Raw genomic sequence first — 18,472 nt, forward strand, 5'->3', positions numbered from 1 at the left:
TGTATTTCATTGTTATGAAGATGTAAGTATGTTAATTTACATGTGTGATTTAGATATGCCTAAATATAAATATGTATATGGGTTTAAATTTTTGTTTTCTCTAGGATAGATATTACCACTAATAAATAAATCAAGGTAATTTTGCTTTATTTTAAAATGTGAATGTATTGTTATACGTTTAAATGCATTAGTTGTGACAAGTGGATTGGAGATTTTTTATTTATTGATTCTGTTGTTTATAGTGCATTTTAAACCAAGTACATAATAACAGAGTACTTTTGAAAAGTAAAAGGGGCTTTCACAAAGTAAAGGGGAATTTCAAAAAGGGCAAGGTAAAACAAAAGTGTAATCTTGGCCATTAATTTATAAGGGAAAATATATGTAGTATTGAGGTTTACAGCAAATGTTGGCATATTCCCCTAAGTACAGTACTGTCTCTGATTTTTCACAGTATCAGTCACTTAAAGCAATTTAGGTAATGATATTCTGGCATGCATTTCTACGATTCTATTTATGCCATTTGCCTAGCTCATTGGAATGCAGTACCTTTGCTGTTTGGTACATTAAATGCACTCTATAATATCTATTATGGCATGGTCAAAGGATAATTTATTGTCAAATAGAAAAATAGGTCAACACTAATGTCACTTGATGATCAACCCCCCAAGTTTAATAAAACATCTCACCAGCATACATTCCATGCAGTGGCTGATATTTTATTAGGACTACAGTACCTGACTATAGCAGTAGTGTAATTACTGAGCTGTCAGTGTGATAAGTGGGATTAATGGCAGCCTCATGCACTTTAGTCTGCAGAGCACTCAGAGAACTGGAGGATGGTATTATTATCAGAGAGAGCCTACTGGCATATTCATGGCACCTCCCTTCCCCCCCCCCAAAAAAGCTATGATTCAGGTTTGCTTTGCCCTGCCTCATTAACCCCTGATGTTTTCAACAGCTGTTATTTGTGAACCATCTCAATAATAATAAAAACAGAAATTATTTGGTAAAGATAATAAACACAACCATTAATCTATACATTGGCTATCCTATTATGGGACCTTTCTATTCATTTTTAATATAAATATACTTTGTTTTAAGGGTAGTGCACGCAAACCTGCCTAAAGAGCTATTGCATTTTAAAAACTGTCTTGAGGTAGGGCAGTGGTGGAGAAAAGACATAACAGAATGGCTGCTTTTTTCTTACCTGTGATTCTGAAGTCTGTTCTCTCTGTTCTCACTTCTCTGTCTACACAGCCAAAACTGTCAGACAAGCCCTCATCATGTCACATCTCGATTACTACAACCTCTTCTTTTCTTGCCTTGTATACTGCAAACTTGCTCCCATCAAGTCTGCTTAGAGTACTAAGATCACTTGTTCTTCCGTGCTTCCTCAAATGCATGGAAAAAACCCTCTGTGATAAAATCCGAACAACTGTTACCGTAAGGTGACCAGATGTCCAGATTTTAGAGGGACAGACCCAATTTTTGGGTCTTTTTCTTATATAGGCTCCTACTACCTCCCACCCCGTCACGATTTTTCACATTTGCTGTCTGGTCACCCTGTGTTACCATATTCTTCTCTGAAATGATGTCCACAAAATACTGACTGCTAATTATGGTGAGGTAGGTGACAAGCTGTGACTATTTCCTTTTCTTACTCACTTACTTTACGACCAATTGGAACAAACCAATGAACGAACAAACAAAAAACCCCATAAACACCTACAATACATTAACTAACAAATCTCTACCAATTATTCATTATATGCATTTGCTTATATGTTTTATCCCTGCCCTGGACTCTGCAACTCATTGTGTTTTTAGACTGTAAGCCCCTTACGACTAGGATGATCTCTTGCTATGTTTGCACAGCACCCAGCATAATGGGACCCTAATCCTTGAGGCTGTACTATAATGGTAATATTTATTACTAAATAATAATGGGAGATTTGGGAATGCTGTATGAGTAGCCATGTTAGACCTGAAAAAATTTATTTTTTGCTATTTTCTATAAGTTGACATAGACATCTTTTATAACTATGCTGAAAAGTATCCAGAATAATTAAATGAATTCTCAGATTATGAGTAGTGTGGCATTTGGTCTATGATATTTCACTAAAGTGTAAAGCCAAAAAAAAAAAACCCCTTAGAAAAATATTTTAACAGGGTATCATTTTAACTCTTTAGCTGATGCTTGCTTTTTTTAAAATCATACATCAACTAGATTATTCTTTAGGGTCCAATCCTGTAAAAAGACTTGAGGAGGTGAACTTAGACCTGTATGCCCACATGGATGCTTTTGCAAGAATGAGTCGTTAATCACTGCTACTTAAGATTGTGTATTTTATTATATAATATAATTTGTCATGGGGGGGAAAAAGGTTCCCATTCTGCCCTCAGATATTTTTTTCAAAACTCCAGTCAACTTCAGTGCAAGTTGCCATAGGAGTGCTGGTTTGTACTCCTGAAGACACAGATTGTAAACCCACAGTTTAGAAGTAAAAATTCATCCTTTTATCTGGTTTCAGAGTAACAGCCGTGTTAGTCTGTATTCGCAAAAAGAAAAGGAGTACTTGTGGCACCTTGGAGACTAACCAATTCTAACTCATTAAAGTAATTGTATTGCACAAAATAAGAGACACAATATTTAGCAGCCATTCTTCTTCCTTGGGACTGAAACATGGTGAACCATATAAATCATGAATTATTTTTATCGTCTTTCCTATAAAAGTATCATAAAACTGTACATATCTGATTATTCAGTTTTCAAAATTATACTCTCAGTTACATCTATAGAACTTCATTAATGAATTTCATCTGTTTTACAGTTGGGAAAACTAAGGCACACAGACCTTGCCTAAGATCACAGAAGAATTTGTTATAGAGCCAGGTCTAGAAAAAAAATATATTTTCAGATTGTGAGGATATATTAGCTGTTTGTGAAGCAGATACTACAGTGATGAATACCACTATGATGAAATTAATAATTCTCTTCAGAGCAGGGTTTGAATGGTATTTAGTAAATAAGGCCTGTGTCCATGCATTGAATAATGAGGAATACAAATAAAGAGAAAAATCAAATAGCTACTCATTCAATGAGCACTATCCATCCTGTGTACTGAACAAGGCCGGGGTCCAATGGAAGAAATAGTATGATTATATAATAAGACTGTGAATGGCACAAGGGCTCCCAAATACTGTTCAATGGATAATAGAAATTGTGGCATTTCCTATCTTTTGAGTGCTTAACTTTTCAGCCTTAACATTCTTTTAACATATTTGTGTATGTAATATAGTAATAGATTGCACATTCAGAATAGTGGATTTTATGGATCTGCTTGTTATTGAAGAAGGATGCTCTTCTGGCTAAAACACCCAACTAAAGAGATCAGAGTTCTCTTTTTGGCTCATCGCAGCCTTCTTGTATGGCTTAGGCTATTTGTTTAACATATCTGTGCTTGAACATCCCCACCTTTAAAATGTGGATGATAAGACTTACCTCACTATATTGTTGTGAGAGTTAATTCAATAATGTTTACAAAGCACTTTGAAATACTTATATGAAAGTCTCTATAGAAATGTAAAGTATTTTTTTTTTAGACTTACCAACTTATCCATGTGTACATGAAAAAACTTATGCTATTGGCAGTATTTGTACTGTATGTCTCCTTAACTCATTTAATTTTTTCCCTAGGTGCTTAAAGTGTGCAGATGCCCCCTGTCAGAAGAGCTGCCCAACTAATCTAGACATCAAGTCATTTATCACAAGTATTGCAAACAAGGTAAAAGCAGTCTCACAGTAGTAAATGAAACGCAAGAACAGCAGTTGCTTGCTTTCTCTTTGTGTGATTGAATTACAATCCTTATCTTTGTAGACTCTAATAAAATAATGTTGAGAACAGGAATGATCAAATTTAACAGATTTTTCTTAATTTTTAATTATTCTTACTGATATTGTTCTTTGGTGATATTGCAAATGCAAAGACTGTACGGTAAATCTGTTTCTTCAGCAGATTTATTTTTCTTTCAGATATTTGTTTTGGATGGATTTAATCAATTAATAGTATTAACAAAACGAAACACTTCAGTGTAACGAATTCACTGTATTGTTACCTGACTGAGCCCTTATAGTTACAAGACATTTTTTTTTCCATTAGAGAATAAATATTTTCAGGAAATTATTATAATTTTCTTAATAAAATTTGCTTTGGGCTGACACTTGACATGCAGGTGCTCATCTCAGGGATGAATGTTTTTCATTACTATGGTTCAAGTAAATAAGCTTTATCATTTTTTATTCACAAAACCCAATAATATTAATGAATTATTACAACAATAAATAGAATCAACTTTAATAAGGTGGAGTGTTTCCAGATGCTATCCTGTTAATGGAGAAAAAAGATACTTTCTGTTGCCTTCAGATGTGTAAGTACCTTTTAACAATCACAAATACAAACGTTGAACCTGACTGCACAGCTAACATGAAAATATATGTCTGCATTAATCAGGCTATGAGGGACATTCTAATCCTGAAAAGATATTAGTTACCACTTACCTTTTAAAAACGCATTTAAGTCTTTTGGTGATGCTTGATTTGCTGTTACTCCATCCAAACTTGGTGACTACTGGGAGGGCTTGAGGCTGTTTTGGGTGAGAGGTTTATAGAAGCAGCTGGCCTTATCTCCTGCTACCTGTCTCAGACACACATTCTGCTGGTGCTGGAGTCCACATAGCTAAAATGAGAAAAAAGTGGGTTTCATTTACACATTGAGGGTAAGCCACATTTTGGGTGAGTTAACTTGTTTTTATTACATTATATGAGCTGAAACCCTCACAGTATATTCTATATTATTGACAATCAACATTGGGACAAAAGGAGTTATTAAGACATATGTCGTTTATAACATAATTACATATTTACATGGTTAACAATTATTGTGGAATTGTGTCCGGCATCTACATATAGACTGCTCTGTTATATAATCTGTCATGCCAATGCAGCATTTATTTTTTTGAATGCCAGGCATCTGTTTCCACTGGTACTGTACTACGTTGAGGCATATCACTTCTTAATGCATCCTTGAAATACAGTGAAACAAAGAAGCCCTGAACAGAGAAGATTCAAAGCAGTAATGAATCTGCTGGTTTCCCTTCCCACTACATTATTGTACCCTAAAACCTAAAGCAAATTCAATATAGAAGCATTGTAGCACAGTGGTTTCTCCCCTTCAAGGGCAATGTCTCTTTTAAGAATTGGTGTTCAGGAAGAATTAGCAGAACCTAACTGGGAATGGGGACCAGGTGTGAGTCAGAGACCTGCTCTGAGCTCAGTCAAAGGGGGAGCTATGAGAGACATACAGGGAGGAGCTGTGAGGTAAAATGGATATCTGGGGCTTGTGGAAGTCTTTCTGAAGTGAAGCACAGCTTCAGGAAGGAGGGCTTGGTTTTCCTGTTCCAAGGGGAAGCTGGGGGCTGAGAGAAGCCTGCTAGGATGACAGTAAAGCCCAAGGAAGGAGGACTCTGGTAACTCTGTCCCAAGGGAGATGATGTTTAAACCCAGGATTGGGACTAGGAAAGACCTGAGAGAAAAGACTCTCCAGAGAGAGTACATAAGAAGAGGTGCAGGGAGGGAAAGTGAGTGAATAAGGGTTTGAGTTACAGGGCAGATAGCCCAGTTGTTTAGGGTTCCAATGGCAGGGAACCCAGAGTAAAGGGTGCGGGTGGGTTCCCCCTATGCTATTACCCTGAGAGAATGTACAGAGACCCCTGCTGTTAAGAGGAGGAAGAAGTGATTGACGAGAACCCTGAAGGGCTGGAAGATGAAAAGTTGAAGGCTGTTGTGTGCAGCATGGGCCTGAGGTTAGAGGGAGAGCTGTTTTTCTTTGGACTTTCATTATCATGGTCACCTCAGCAACTGAACTATGCTGAAGTTCCAGAGAACCATCACCGATGAGGGGAAACTGAGGCATGGTGACTGCAGTGCCACAAGGACAGGATATGTTCTGGGATTGCATCCTGCTACAGGCATGTTGAGATAATATTAAGGGTCTGATATTAATGGTGTTGGGTAAAATCCTGACCCAGCTGAAATCAGCGGGAAGACTCCTATTGACTTAAATAGGGCCAGGATTACACCGGTTGTGTACGGGCTATATAGATCCAGTACTTTCCTTAACACTTAGTTCTGTGTGATTGTTTTATGTCACATCTCCCAGAGCTGTCATGGAACGTGTAGGCACTCAGTCAGTCTGTGGTTTGGCCCAGTGTGAGTAACTTGATCAGTTGCAACTTTATCAGGAAGTTCTGCTTTAGAAAAAGAATGGCATAGCGCAGCCATTCTCTAAGGGTATGTCTACACTACGAAATTAGGTCGAATTTATAGAAGTCAGTTTTTTAGAAATCATTTTTATATATTCGAGTGTGTGTGTCCCCACAGAAAATGCTCTAAGTGCATTAAGTGCATTAACTCGGCGGAGTGCTTCCACAATACCGAGGCAAGCGTCGACTTCCGGAGTGCTGCACTGTGGGTAGCTATCCCACAGTTCCCGCAGTCTCCGGAAATGAGATTCAAAAGTTCGCGGTTCTTTTCCTGTCTACCTAGCCAGTGCATCTGAGTTGAGAGTGCTATTCAGAGCGGTCACAATGGAGCACTCTGGGATAGCTCCCAGAGGCCAATACCGTCGAATTGTGTCCACAGTACCCCAAATTCGACCCAGCAAGGCTGATTTAAGTGCTAATCCACTTGTCGGGGTGGAGTAAGGAAATCGATTCTAAGAGCCCTTTAAGTCGAAAAAAAGGGCTTCATCGTGTGGACAGGTGCAGGTTTACATCGATTTAACTCTGCTAAATTCAACCTAAAAGTCCTAGTGTAGACCAGGGCTTAAGAACTTCAGTGTTCTTTAGGGGAAAATCTAAAACCTCAAATTACTCCGCAATTACTAACATGCAGTCATAGCCTGTCTTGCCTGGCTCTTAGGGACCCTCCATGCCCATAACTACAGTCTTCTTTCAGAAGCAGTAACTTTTACAGAGAAGGGCTCAACAATATTTTTTGCCTGACGCTGGTGCCTGAAAAATGTGACAAGACTGACAGTATTGTTGAACACAGCACAATGATGGCTTAAAAAAAAATCAAGTGATTATGCTTTCCTCATTGTGCTGGCCAAAGTGTTAGGACAAAGATATATAGTCATTTACTGCGTCTGTAAAATCAGCTCTGCACCTCAGCGTTCTCAATTCCCAGAATGAAGTTACATACAGCCTTATGTTACACTCTCTTACCCTAGCCCATGTAGAGGAAATCTAAAGTTGCCCAGCTGTGTGAGTATCTCAGTGTTACAGGTGTACTGTAAATTAAAATTAACATTAGTAGTTTAAAAAAAAAGCCCCCAAAATGAAACAAACTGATATGCTCAGGAACCAGTCTAGGTGATGGTGCCATGCAGAAGAGACCAGAGAGATTCTCCCTTCTCCGTCCTGCTCCCAAGTCACCACCAATGCCTATACCTCCCCCGCCCCCCCCCCTTCATACTCCTACCAGCTTCCTAGGGACACAATACTCTACAATCTCTACTCCTCAAGAACCTTTAGATGCAAATCTCCCTGATTCCTATCATTTTCTAGCCCCTACTACTTTACTAACAGGCCCCAGTTTAGATCAGGATCCCAATATGCGAGGAACTGTACAAACACACAGAGAGACATTGTCCCTGCCTCAAAGAGTTTACAGCTTAAGTAGATAAGAGAGGCAAAGGGTGGGAGATAAACAGAGTCACACAAAGGTGAAATGACTTGCTCAAAATCACACAGAAGGACAGAGGTAGAGCTGAGATTAGAATCCATCTCTCCACCCTTCTAGTCCTAGGCCATTTCCTCTAGGTCAGGGGTCGGCAGCCTTCGGCCAGGGTCAGGGTCAGGGTAATCTGCTGGCGGGCCACCGGACAGTTTGTTTACGTTGACTATCCGCAGGCACAGCCTTCTGCAGGTCCCAGTGGCTGTGGTTCACTGTTCCCAGTCAATGGGAGCTATGGGAAGTGGTACAGGCTGCAGGGATGTGCTGGCCACCACTTCCCACAGCTCCCGTTGGGCGGGAATGGCAAACCATGGCCACTGCAAGCTGCATGTGACCACGCCTGGAGATGATCAACGTAAACAAAACGTCTCATGGCCCGCTGTGGATTACCCTGACGGGCCACATGCCGAAAGTTGCCAACCCCTGCTCTAAGTCACTCTGCCTTCTATGTAGATTTGTGGATGATTACAAGTATGTATATGACATTTTTAGGACTGATCAAAAAGTAGAAAAGGTAGTTTTAGTGAATACATTTGAAATTTGTTTTCATTTTGAAAAATTTGAAATAGACTAAATTTTTGATTCCTCAAACTGTTTTGCAGAATTTTCAATTGGTTTTTTTCTTTGATTAAAATCATCACTGAAAGTGCCATCAAAACTTTTTTGTTGACTGAAAAAAATTAATATGATAAGATTTTAAAGAAACTCCCATTTTGACAAACGTGAATTGATAATATCATGTGTTTTGTTAAAAAATCATTTTCTAAAGAGACCATTTTTGATGAGAAATATTTTACTTTGAAATATCTTCTGTCATTTGCATCTTGTAAATAAACAACTGTTAATAATTTTTAATCTGATTACCTATGAAGACTCCTGTTGGTGTCTAGACAGAATATTTGCTTGACCAGTGAAAGGTTGAAACTTGGAAGATTCAAGTGTTTAGTAAGAAATCCAGAAAATCTGGATGCTTAGCTGGACCTGTTGAGGTCCCCCTTCTTCTCAATCTACTCCTGTCCTTACCATATTCCTCTCTCACCCTTCAACAAGCTCCTGTTCTCCCACAGTAGGTTCCTTCACTATCTCACCTTTCTAAGGCCCTCAAGCACATCTAGCCCAGCAACTTCCTCGCCCTCACTAATGGACAGTCTTCCTCCCTCACCTGCGGGAAGCTCCAGAGCAGATTATATATGCAGACAATACTGTAGCTAAGAGAATTTCCAGACTGGCTTAAATCTCAAAATGGTGATGTGCAGGGAGAAGGAAGTTTTCATGGATTCGAAGGCCAGAGGGGAATGTTGTAATCATCTAGTTTGACATCCTCTGTAACACAGGCTATAGAACTTCCCCAAAATAATTCCTGGAGCACATATTTTAGAAAAAACATCCAACCTCAATTTAAAAATGGTTAGTGATGGAGAAGCCGCCATGACTCTTGGTAAATTGTTCCAGTGATTGATTACCCTCCCTGATAAAAATGTATGCCTTATTTTCAGACTGAATTTGTCTAGCTTCAACTTTCAGCCACTGGATCTTATAGTACCTTTCTCTGCTGGATCGAAGTGCCCATTTTAAATATTTGTTCGCCATGTAGATACTTGTGAATTGTAATCAAGTCACCCTTTAACCATCTTTTTGTTAAATTAAAATGTAAAATACTTAAATGCCTGGTCTACACTTAAAAGTTAGATTGACCTAGTCATGTCACTCGGGCTGTGAAAAATTTCTTGCCCTGGGTACTGTAGTTAGGCCAACCGAACCCCCAGTTTAGACGCAGCTAGGTTGATGGAAGGATTCTTTTGTTGACCTAGCTACCACCTCTCGGAGAGATGGATTAATTGCGAAGATGGGAAAACCTCTTTCATTGATACAGGCAGCATCCACACTATGGCAGCATAGCTGGAGCACAGTAGCTGCTGTAGTATAGACATGCCCTAAATCATACTATACGAAGCAGTTTGCCTACCCTTCATTGTGTCCATATTCTTTCACAAAGTAGTTGGTAGTATGATATTCAGGTATTCTTTTAAACTGGTTTTATTATAAACAAAGCTGTTTAAACAGTGGTTTACTGAAAATGTATTATTTTGTCAGCTATTTAAGCCATTCTATGTAGTATGTTTTGTTTTAAAAAAAACTACTGAGCAATCATAAAAGGTCAGGGATTCTTGTTCTCTAAAGCCTGAGGCTTTTTAGATATTTACAGGCCATGTACAACGTAGGCCATTCCAAGGTGCTCTGCAAGTAGACCTCAACTCGGGGGGGGGGAGGAGGGTTCTTTCTGGGTTGAGAGGGTAATTGAATTGCTAGGCTCAATGAGCCTTGGGCCTCTTTGAGAAAAGGATGTCACTTGTGCTGTATTGTGTCAGGCTTCTGTGATTCAGTAGAGTTTATACCAAAACTTACATTCTTCCTTTTCATACAAACTGGATTACAGCTCTACTTTCCAAAGGTACAATCTATTCTATTGTATCTTCCCAGTCAGCATTACTCAGTAGCCTTCCTACAGACTGTTGTTTGCAATTGAATCTCTCAATAGGTGAGATGCAACTTTAGATTCACCATACTGTGAATATTAGTTTATTTTTTTAAACTTTATTTTATTTTTTTTAAACAAGATGACAGACAAGTATTCTTTCTAAACTGCTTTTTGGAGACCATTTATATTTAACTAGGATGTTTAAAATGTAGTTGTTGAATTTTAAAAAAACTCGTGCTAAAGATTAAGGGTGTCATGTTTTATTGATCTTGTCATTTAAAATTAAATCTGCAAAGATACAAGTACTTACAAGCTATAGGAGAAGGATTTTTTTCTTCTTGTGTCTTACCTACTTGTAAGAGTGGTGTTAGGATTTTAGACCCAGCCAGCAGGCTTGTGCCCTGAGCCTCTGCCCCATCGCCCCATCCCAGTTTGTTGAGGCAGGGAAGACGGCATGGCAGAATGAAGCTCCCACGGGGTAGGATCCATTAAAGGACCTTATAGCTGTTGTGGATCTTATTGCTGCCCGGAAGCAACTTTAGGCATTGTTGGGGCCTCAGGAATCAGGGAGTCACAATCAACTCCCTGATGTTCCCCAACCCTGCTTTCCATCCTGTCCCACAATTGCGTAGTCTACCTGCCTGTGCAGTGAGACAGTCTCAGTGTGTCTCATTGTCTGGCACCTTCAGTATCTACTGGTTGTTCTGACAAGACTGTGTTGGTGCTATAGATTCCTGTGAATGGTATTAGCCATAGGAATCAGTGGATACTGACTGTGACAGGATGCTATCAATTGATCCCTTTGTAAACCAGCACCCTGGCAAGTGAGAACCCAGTAAAAGGACACTGGGTGTAGTTAGAGTAGGAGGGATTTAGGTAGTTTGTATTTTGGGAAGGTACAAGGGATTACTTGTACCTGTAGGGAGCCTGACGTGCTAATGAGGTCATTAGCTTACCAGCTAGGTAGCTCTTAGAAGAAAGCAAGCAGTATAAAAGTCTGAGCCAGGGAGCAGGAATGGGCTCCACATAACTGCTGCTATGTTAAGATGTACCTGGAGTACCGGGACTGAAGCCAAACTGCCCTGAATCAACAAGGGGCATCATTTCCCAACAGTCTTTGCATGTAGATGTAAGTCTTCCCTTAGCAAAGATGCTTATCAACTCCCATTATTTTTAGCAAAACTGAAGACTGGCTTCCCTCAGGAAAGATGTATTTTTTGGATAAGAGGCTGGACATGAAACTATGAAGAGGTAGGGGAATGTGGTGAGCATGAGGGAGCTTGACAAAGTGCTGGAGGAGCCAGAGAGGGTGCAAAGGGAAGTAGTGTGCAAGCGAGAGGTTAAGAGAAATGCATGGGGTAAGAAGAGACTAAAGGGCCTGGGGGGAATGTAGATTGCATAGGAGAGACGGAGAGATTGGGTAATATGGCGTGTAGGGAGGAAGACTGAGGGTTATGGGGAATGTGTACTGCTGGGGGGTGCGGGTTAAAAGAGAAGGGAAATGTTAGAGATAGGATCTTATAAATGAAAAGCAGTACTTGTGGCACCTTAGAGACTAACCAATTTATTTGAGCATGAGCTTTCATGAGCTACAGCTCACTTCTGTAGCTCACGAAAGCTTATGCTCAAATAAATTGGTTAGTCTCTATGGTGCCACAAGTACTCCTTTTCTTTTTGCGAATACAGACTAACACGGCTGCTACTCTGAAACCTGATCTTATAAATGGAAAGTGAGGGAAAATAAGGGTGCAGATGTAATAAGGGAAATGGGAGACAGGGAACAGGGGGAGAGAATGTCAATGGGAGAGAGGCTATGTGAGGTTGGAAGGGAGGTGGAGAAGAGAAAGAAACAGGATTGTGATAAGTGAGAGGAATGGAGAGAATAGAATAATTCCTCCCCCCACTCCAGAGGGACATCTGCATCCCATTGAGAATGTCTTATAAAATCATGACTCAGAATTCAGATGTAAAATAGTATAATTGTGATACTGTTAATACAATTAGTAGATTGTAAAAGAGGCTTAAGCGGCTGTAAAATTGGTAAGAACTGCAAATATGCATTACAGTTTTTAAGAAAAATTCATGGGGCTCCATGTTTTTGAAAGTACAGTTTTACTCAGTTTTCTTTCTTAATCTCTACATATTTCAAGTCACTAAGTACAAAAACATTTAAAAGAAAAATAGTAATGGTGTTAAATTGATGTACTTGAAACAGTGACTTTTCTTGAGAAGTCTATTTGTAGTTGGTGTAATGGAATGGCTGACAGCTGGTTTCAGTTGCCGTAGTATAATTATGTGGAATAGACTTGTTGCAATGACACTGTGTCAATTAAGGAATCTCTCACATTCTAAACTACAAAGAACAAAATGACAGTACAAGATATTCCTTTTCCTCTTTTTCATAAAAAGATAGTGACACTGTGTGAAATTACAGTCCTGTTATGATGACATAAGTCAAATGATGTGAAAGTTTTCTGGATTGATTAAATATCAGCAGCATTGTAATATAGAATATATGTGATATTTGATAACTCACTCTTCTGTTTTGTTCATTCTACTTTGAAATAATGGGGGGGGGTGAGTTTATTCCAATTTGAACTGATGTGCATAGATATAAATATGTTGGGTTGTTGATACCTATCTTCTTTATCAGTATAATTGTTTTTCAATTGTTGTTCCTTATGTCATTTTAAACAACAATATTTGACCCAACACATTTTGATTTTTGTAAAAACTTAAGAAAACATAGATAACAGTGGACAGGAGGTGAAAGTAATTTTCTTGGAAATTTTGTTTTGTAATTGTGTCCATTTTTAAACATTTCACCAAGAGACAAAAAAAGAAGTGAACACTGTTTTATTCCCTCCCCTCCCTTCCCCCTCCTACCTTTCTGCTTTCTCTCCACCCCATCTCCACATCCTGGCTAAGCCAGTGCTTTCATTCTTTCTATACAGAACACAATCCTGCAGTCACTTTGTTGTATCTGAGAACACTACAATATCAGAAAGTCATGATCTATGTGAAATTTATATGAAGTGTGCTTAAATTAGATGAATGAATAGATGCTGTAAGAATTTCCTGATATTAAATGTAATTTCTTTTCATCTTACTGTATTGATCCTACATGTTTTAATAGGTTTTCTCAAGTAAAAAAAGTCTCATTTGCATGCAAATTATGTAATACTTCCAAGTGATACATGTGGATATCCTCCTCTGCCTGCTTTCCACTGATTATTGATGTCTGTGTAAGGCTCGTTTCTGTTCTCTCTCTTACCAAGGTGTATTTATTGGCATTTTGATGAAGGAAACCAAAAAACATCCTATCCAGTTAGATTAATTTATTTCTGTGGAAGTGCCTAGGAAAATATATTTTATGCATCAAGGCATGAGGAGGCATTTATTCCATTTAAATAAAACAATCACCAAAGCATTCTAGTTCTCGACCTGCTTCCTCCCTGATGTCTACAGGAATTAGCCAACTGAGTCATCTGCTTATTTATTTGTATGTATTTAAAAATATCCCAAACTATTTTACTTCTAAATTATTTTTGTTTTAGGTTGTGTAGTAGCCTTTGCTGAGTCATCCTCCCTCCAACGGCACTGTCTAGCTACTCCCTGCTGCATCATGTCTGATATTAGTTCATAAACTCCGGGTAGGGGTCAGATCACTTTTCCTCTTTTGTGAGGGATCTAGCACATCCTTGGGCTCTGTAAAATAATTGTTATGGTTGTGTTATATGAATATGATCAAGACTCCCATTAATTTAATTGAGAATTGGAATAAGTGCTAAATAAGTGTTTGTAATTATATAATGTCAGTATTTTCAATATTAGAGGTACTTTCCTTATATAAGAAGTATCAGAAAAGACTGAAGATACTGAGGTAACTGTGTCAATTAAAATTGGCAAGATTTTAAGGGTTCCCACCATAAATCACTTAAAGATCTTCAGATGGATGGTGTCATATAAGTGCAAAGTATTCATATTCATTATTTGTTAATTTGTCTCTGCCATATGCAAAATGGCTTGTTGCTGTAGTACAATAGTACTATAATTTTCAGCAGCATATTAAAACTAGATTATACTTCCTTTCCTGATTAGTTTTTGTAAAAGTTTAGAAAAATGTATTCTCTCTAATGATGTCTGGCATGTGTTACATGAGAAATCAGTATAGTAAAGAAGGGATAAATACACAGAAACAAACCATCACAGAGTTGCAAAGTATTTTAGCTGTTGTACTAAGGATTTTCCTCTCTTTTCCGCAGTGTTTGTAGTTGATAATTAGTAACTTGAGTGCCTATAAAGTAGCATAGTTGGTCTTCAGCAAGCAAGCACTAATATAACTAGTAAGTCAACTAAGCAAAGGTGTGTGGAAAAATCCAAATCACCTACCTCCGATCTATAATTCTAAATTCTTCATATTTCTAAAATGTCTTTTATTAATACTATATGCTTCCTTAGGACAACCTACCTTGTGTTGTCCTAAAATTTCCTTTCTGGAATAAGGGTGCTGTTTCAGCAAATGACAGTTATGCACAATTATGAGAAACATTATAGGTCTCCTGAAAACATAGCTTATAGCAGCAGGATCTGTATAACATCACAATAAAATTCTCCCAAATGGGCTAGTTAGCCGCTCATGATGGGTGAATTTGGACAGGATCAGAAATTGAGTATTTGGTTCAGTGACTGATTAAAAACTATGGTAGCTTATCTGAAACACAGTCATTATTTTAGAAAAATATTTTTAAAAGAAATACTGTTCCATATTATACTTAAATACAATACAGAAAACATCTAAATATTTTATTGTACTACAAAACTGGGGTAATAGAGCATGAGAGCTTTTCACTAAGATTACCAGTTCAAATCAAGTACAGCTCAGAACAGACTGAAGGCAAATCCTAAGCTTGAAGTTACTTGGGCAGCTCATTTGGGAAGGTGACAAGGATTTCATCTTGAAAGTTACCATCTGATACCTGTTAAGTAGATCCTGTAAAATGACTTATACTAATCAATGAATAGCTAGCTCTCATTATAGTGGAGGCCCTTATTATCCCTGTTTCAAACATGAGGAGACCTGAGGCATACAGAAGTGAAGTGGTTTGCCCAAGGTCACCCAGCAGGCTAGTTGCAGGGCTGGGAATAGAATACAGGTCTATTGTGCCCCAGTCCAGTGCTCTATCCACTAGGTTGCACTGCCCATGATGTTGATACTATGTTGTTTCTGAGTAGACATATGTCCACATTACAGAATTGCCACCAGTAGAATTGACACTAATTGGCTTTCTTTTTGGCAGCCTAAGCAGAGAGGCTGAGTGAGCGTTGAACCTAAATTCCCCTTTCACTTCTAGAGGTGATCCCTTTGCACCAGGTTGAGGCGTAGTGTTGAATCTGTGTGGAAAGCTTGCAGTGCTGCTGCTTTTGGTATGCTTGTTCTCTGAATAAATAGCACTCTATAAGCTCTAGCTTTGTCAGTTTGGTGCCTTTTTATTGATCACTACATTCACTTAAAAATGTTAACACCACAAAACATTTTATACTACTTGGCATTGTGATGTGTGGGGCATATCTCACAGTACTTGTGTTGTAAAAGTCTCTCTATATAAAGATATGTAATGGCTGGATATCAAATCAATAAGTAATGTTCCTCAGCTTAAATTTAATCAAGATCATAATTCAATAACACAGCAAACAATCAACATGATTGAAATTAAATAATGGAGATTTCTAAGGAGGGTGCCACTGAAGCACTAACTATTTTAACTATTATATATTCTGTCTTAAAAGAAAATATTGTGAACATTGTACCAACCTATGATAAAAATGATTCTTAAAGAGGAATAGTTAGCTAAAATGATAAACTAAGGATTTTAATTATCTGTATGCACCAATTTTAATTATGAAGCTTCAGAGATATATGAATCCTTAATTATCTTTCTTAGATGAAGTTACATTTGGTTATTGTAATTCTTTCTCTTGTACCAAAGTTGAAATCAACAAAGATAGCCATCCTGGGCACAACAGCCCTCCTTCCCCTCCCCCACACAAAATATGAAGAAACCCAGCAGAATGTGAAGCAAAACCAAAATTTAAAAGTAATGAAAAATTGCTTGTTTGAATTCTGAAGACAAATGCCCAACAATTTAGCTCTGGGTGGTCTTTTTTCAGAGAAACAAGGAAACAATTCCTCTACCCAATATTAAATATTGAACTTAATGTGCTGGATTCTCATTTACATTGAAGATCTGTTACACTACTCTGGCAGAATAAAGGAGCCATAAAGTGGGTGTAAATTACATTTTTAATCAGGTTAATTAAAAGCCACTTTTAGGCCCCTTTACATTGCCAGAGCAGTGAAAAGTGGACAACATAAATGGGAATCAGGCCCAATATCTCACTTTTATCTGTCACCACAGACAAAACATTTGAAGGAAGTCCCTTCACAAATGACTCGCTTAATTAACCAATTTTTTCCTATTTGTCCAAGACTAGAGCTTCCAATTGGTGTAGTAATTTAGGAGGAAACCCCATTGAAAATGTATGCATGGCTTTGTGATCTGTGTAATCATGGTATGGCCAGTGGAGTAGGCTCTGCAATATGTAGAAGAAAGGCTCAACTACTTCTACAAACTTGTTTTGTAAACATTGGAGCCCTACCGGAATTCACTGTCCCTGACTGCATCATCTGGTTGAGCCTCTGAACATTATGCCCAGTCCTTTAATGTGCATCTTGGTTAATTAGAACTTTTCCAATCATATATGACTTTTTTTTTTGTAATCCACATTTTGTTACATAATCAAATCTTGAAAATGCTCTGCATATTCACTACTTGAGTCTCATACTGTGGGATATTGTTCCCTTTGAAGATGCACATTGCACACATATTATCCTGCTAAATGTGAAGGCTGAAAATAAAACTCTCCAGCTCTTCACTGTGAAGGGCACCTGTCAATGAGCTCTACACTGGCTCTACAGCTTCTGATTCTTCTGAACCAGTTATCGTCCTGGCTGGGAGAATGACTCCCTGGCACAGACCAGTGTAGTGTTAGACCAGCTCTGAAAACAATTTTCATTAAAAAGTTACTGGAGAATGAGATGTAGAAGAGGTGGCTGGAGAGAATGGAAAACAAGACCTTTCTCCTTGCAGTTGTTCATAGTTTGGAGAGGGTTGGAATGGTGCTCACTCTCATCTGCATTTGCCAGCACAAGCCCTCCAGGCCTCTTAATTAGTGCATGAGCCTGGTGCTGGTCCCCTGCATAGGTGTGACTTTCATCTTTCCATGATCAGTGGTGGTCTTTAGGGAAACCTCCGGCACACAAATGTTTCCTGGGCTCTTCTTTATAGTTGTTGTTGTTATTTATTAGGAAGTGAGTGAATGGAGAGAGGAGTTACATAGTGTCTGTTCACCGGCTGCATAATTGACTTAGGAATGGAGAGAGCACTTACTGGAGTGTAATACGCACAACATGTTATGTTTAAAATAAAGCTGTAAATCCACTACACAACCCTAGAAAAATAACTGCAAATCAACATAAAACAAATTAGAATATTTTGATAATAAAAAAAGAAATAATTGAAATATTCTTAGCCTGCCGTACAGTGAGATATATTCTGAATTTGTCCTCAATGCCTTTTCAGCCATGATTGGTAATACACATATGTGACAAATTTGTTTCTTTAAATTTTATCAAAGGTGCAGTGTTGTTTTACTAGCCACATAAAAGGAACAAGATTTTGGATTTCCTCTCTTGAATCTCCGCTTCCCTGTTATATGGCATTATTGTTGATTTTGTTTTCTTCATGCAGAACTATTACGGAGCTGCCAAAATGATTCTTTCTGACAACCCACTGGGCTTGACATGCGGAATGGTATGTCCAACCTCAGATCTTTGTGTAGGTGGATGCAATTTATATGCTACGGAGGAGGGACCAATTAATATTGGTGGATTGCAGCAGTTTGCTACTGAGGTATGTAAGACATACAGATGGCTGGTATTTTTACATATGAACCAAAGAATTTTCTAATGATTAAATTTCTTATTGGTGATTTCATTAAATCAAACATGTTGGAATATGCTATATTGCTAAAGTAAAAATATAATGGATTAAAATAACTAGTACTTACCTTGAAGCACATTCAGTAATTTAGCTGTTGAAAATAGCTTTTCACAATAAATTATTTCATAAGAATAT

General features: G+C 38.1%; 1 protein-coding gene across 1 annotated transcript in view; it reads left to right on the forward strand.

Annotated features, from left to right (window-relative positions):
* Positions 1–18,472, forward strand: part of DPYD (dihydropyrimidine dehydrogenase) — a 502,649-nt gene that overhangs the window by 137,122 nt on the left and 347,055 nt on the right. Inside the window, exons 4-5 of the mRNA XM_077825357.1 lie at positions 3,698–3,785; positions 18,086–18,247. Coding sequence (XP_077681483.1) covers positions 3,698–3,785; positions 18,086–18,247 — 250 coding nt within the window. The remainder of the gene's footprint in view (positions 1–3,697; positions 3,786–18,085; positions 18,248–18,472) is intronic.

This window comes from Eretmochelys imbricata, chromosome 8 (genome assembly GCF_965152235.1).
Source record: "Eretmochelys imbricata isolate rEreImb1 chromosome 8, rEreImb1.hap1, whole genome shotgun sequence".
Lineage (NCBI taxonomy): Eukaryota > Metazoa > Chordata > Testudines > Cheloniidae > Eretmochelys > Eretmochelys imbricata.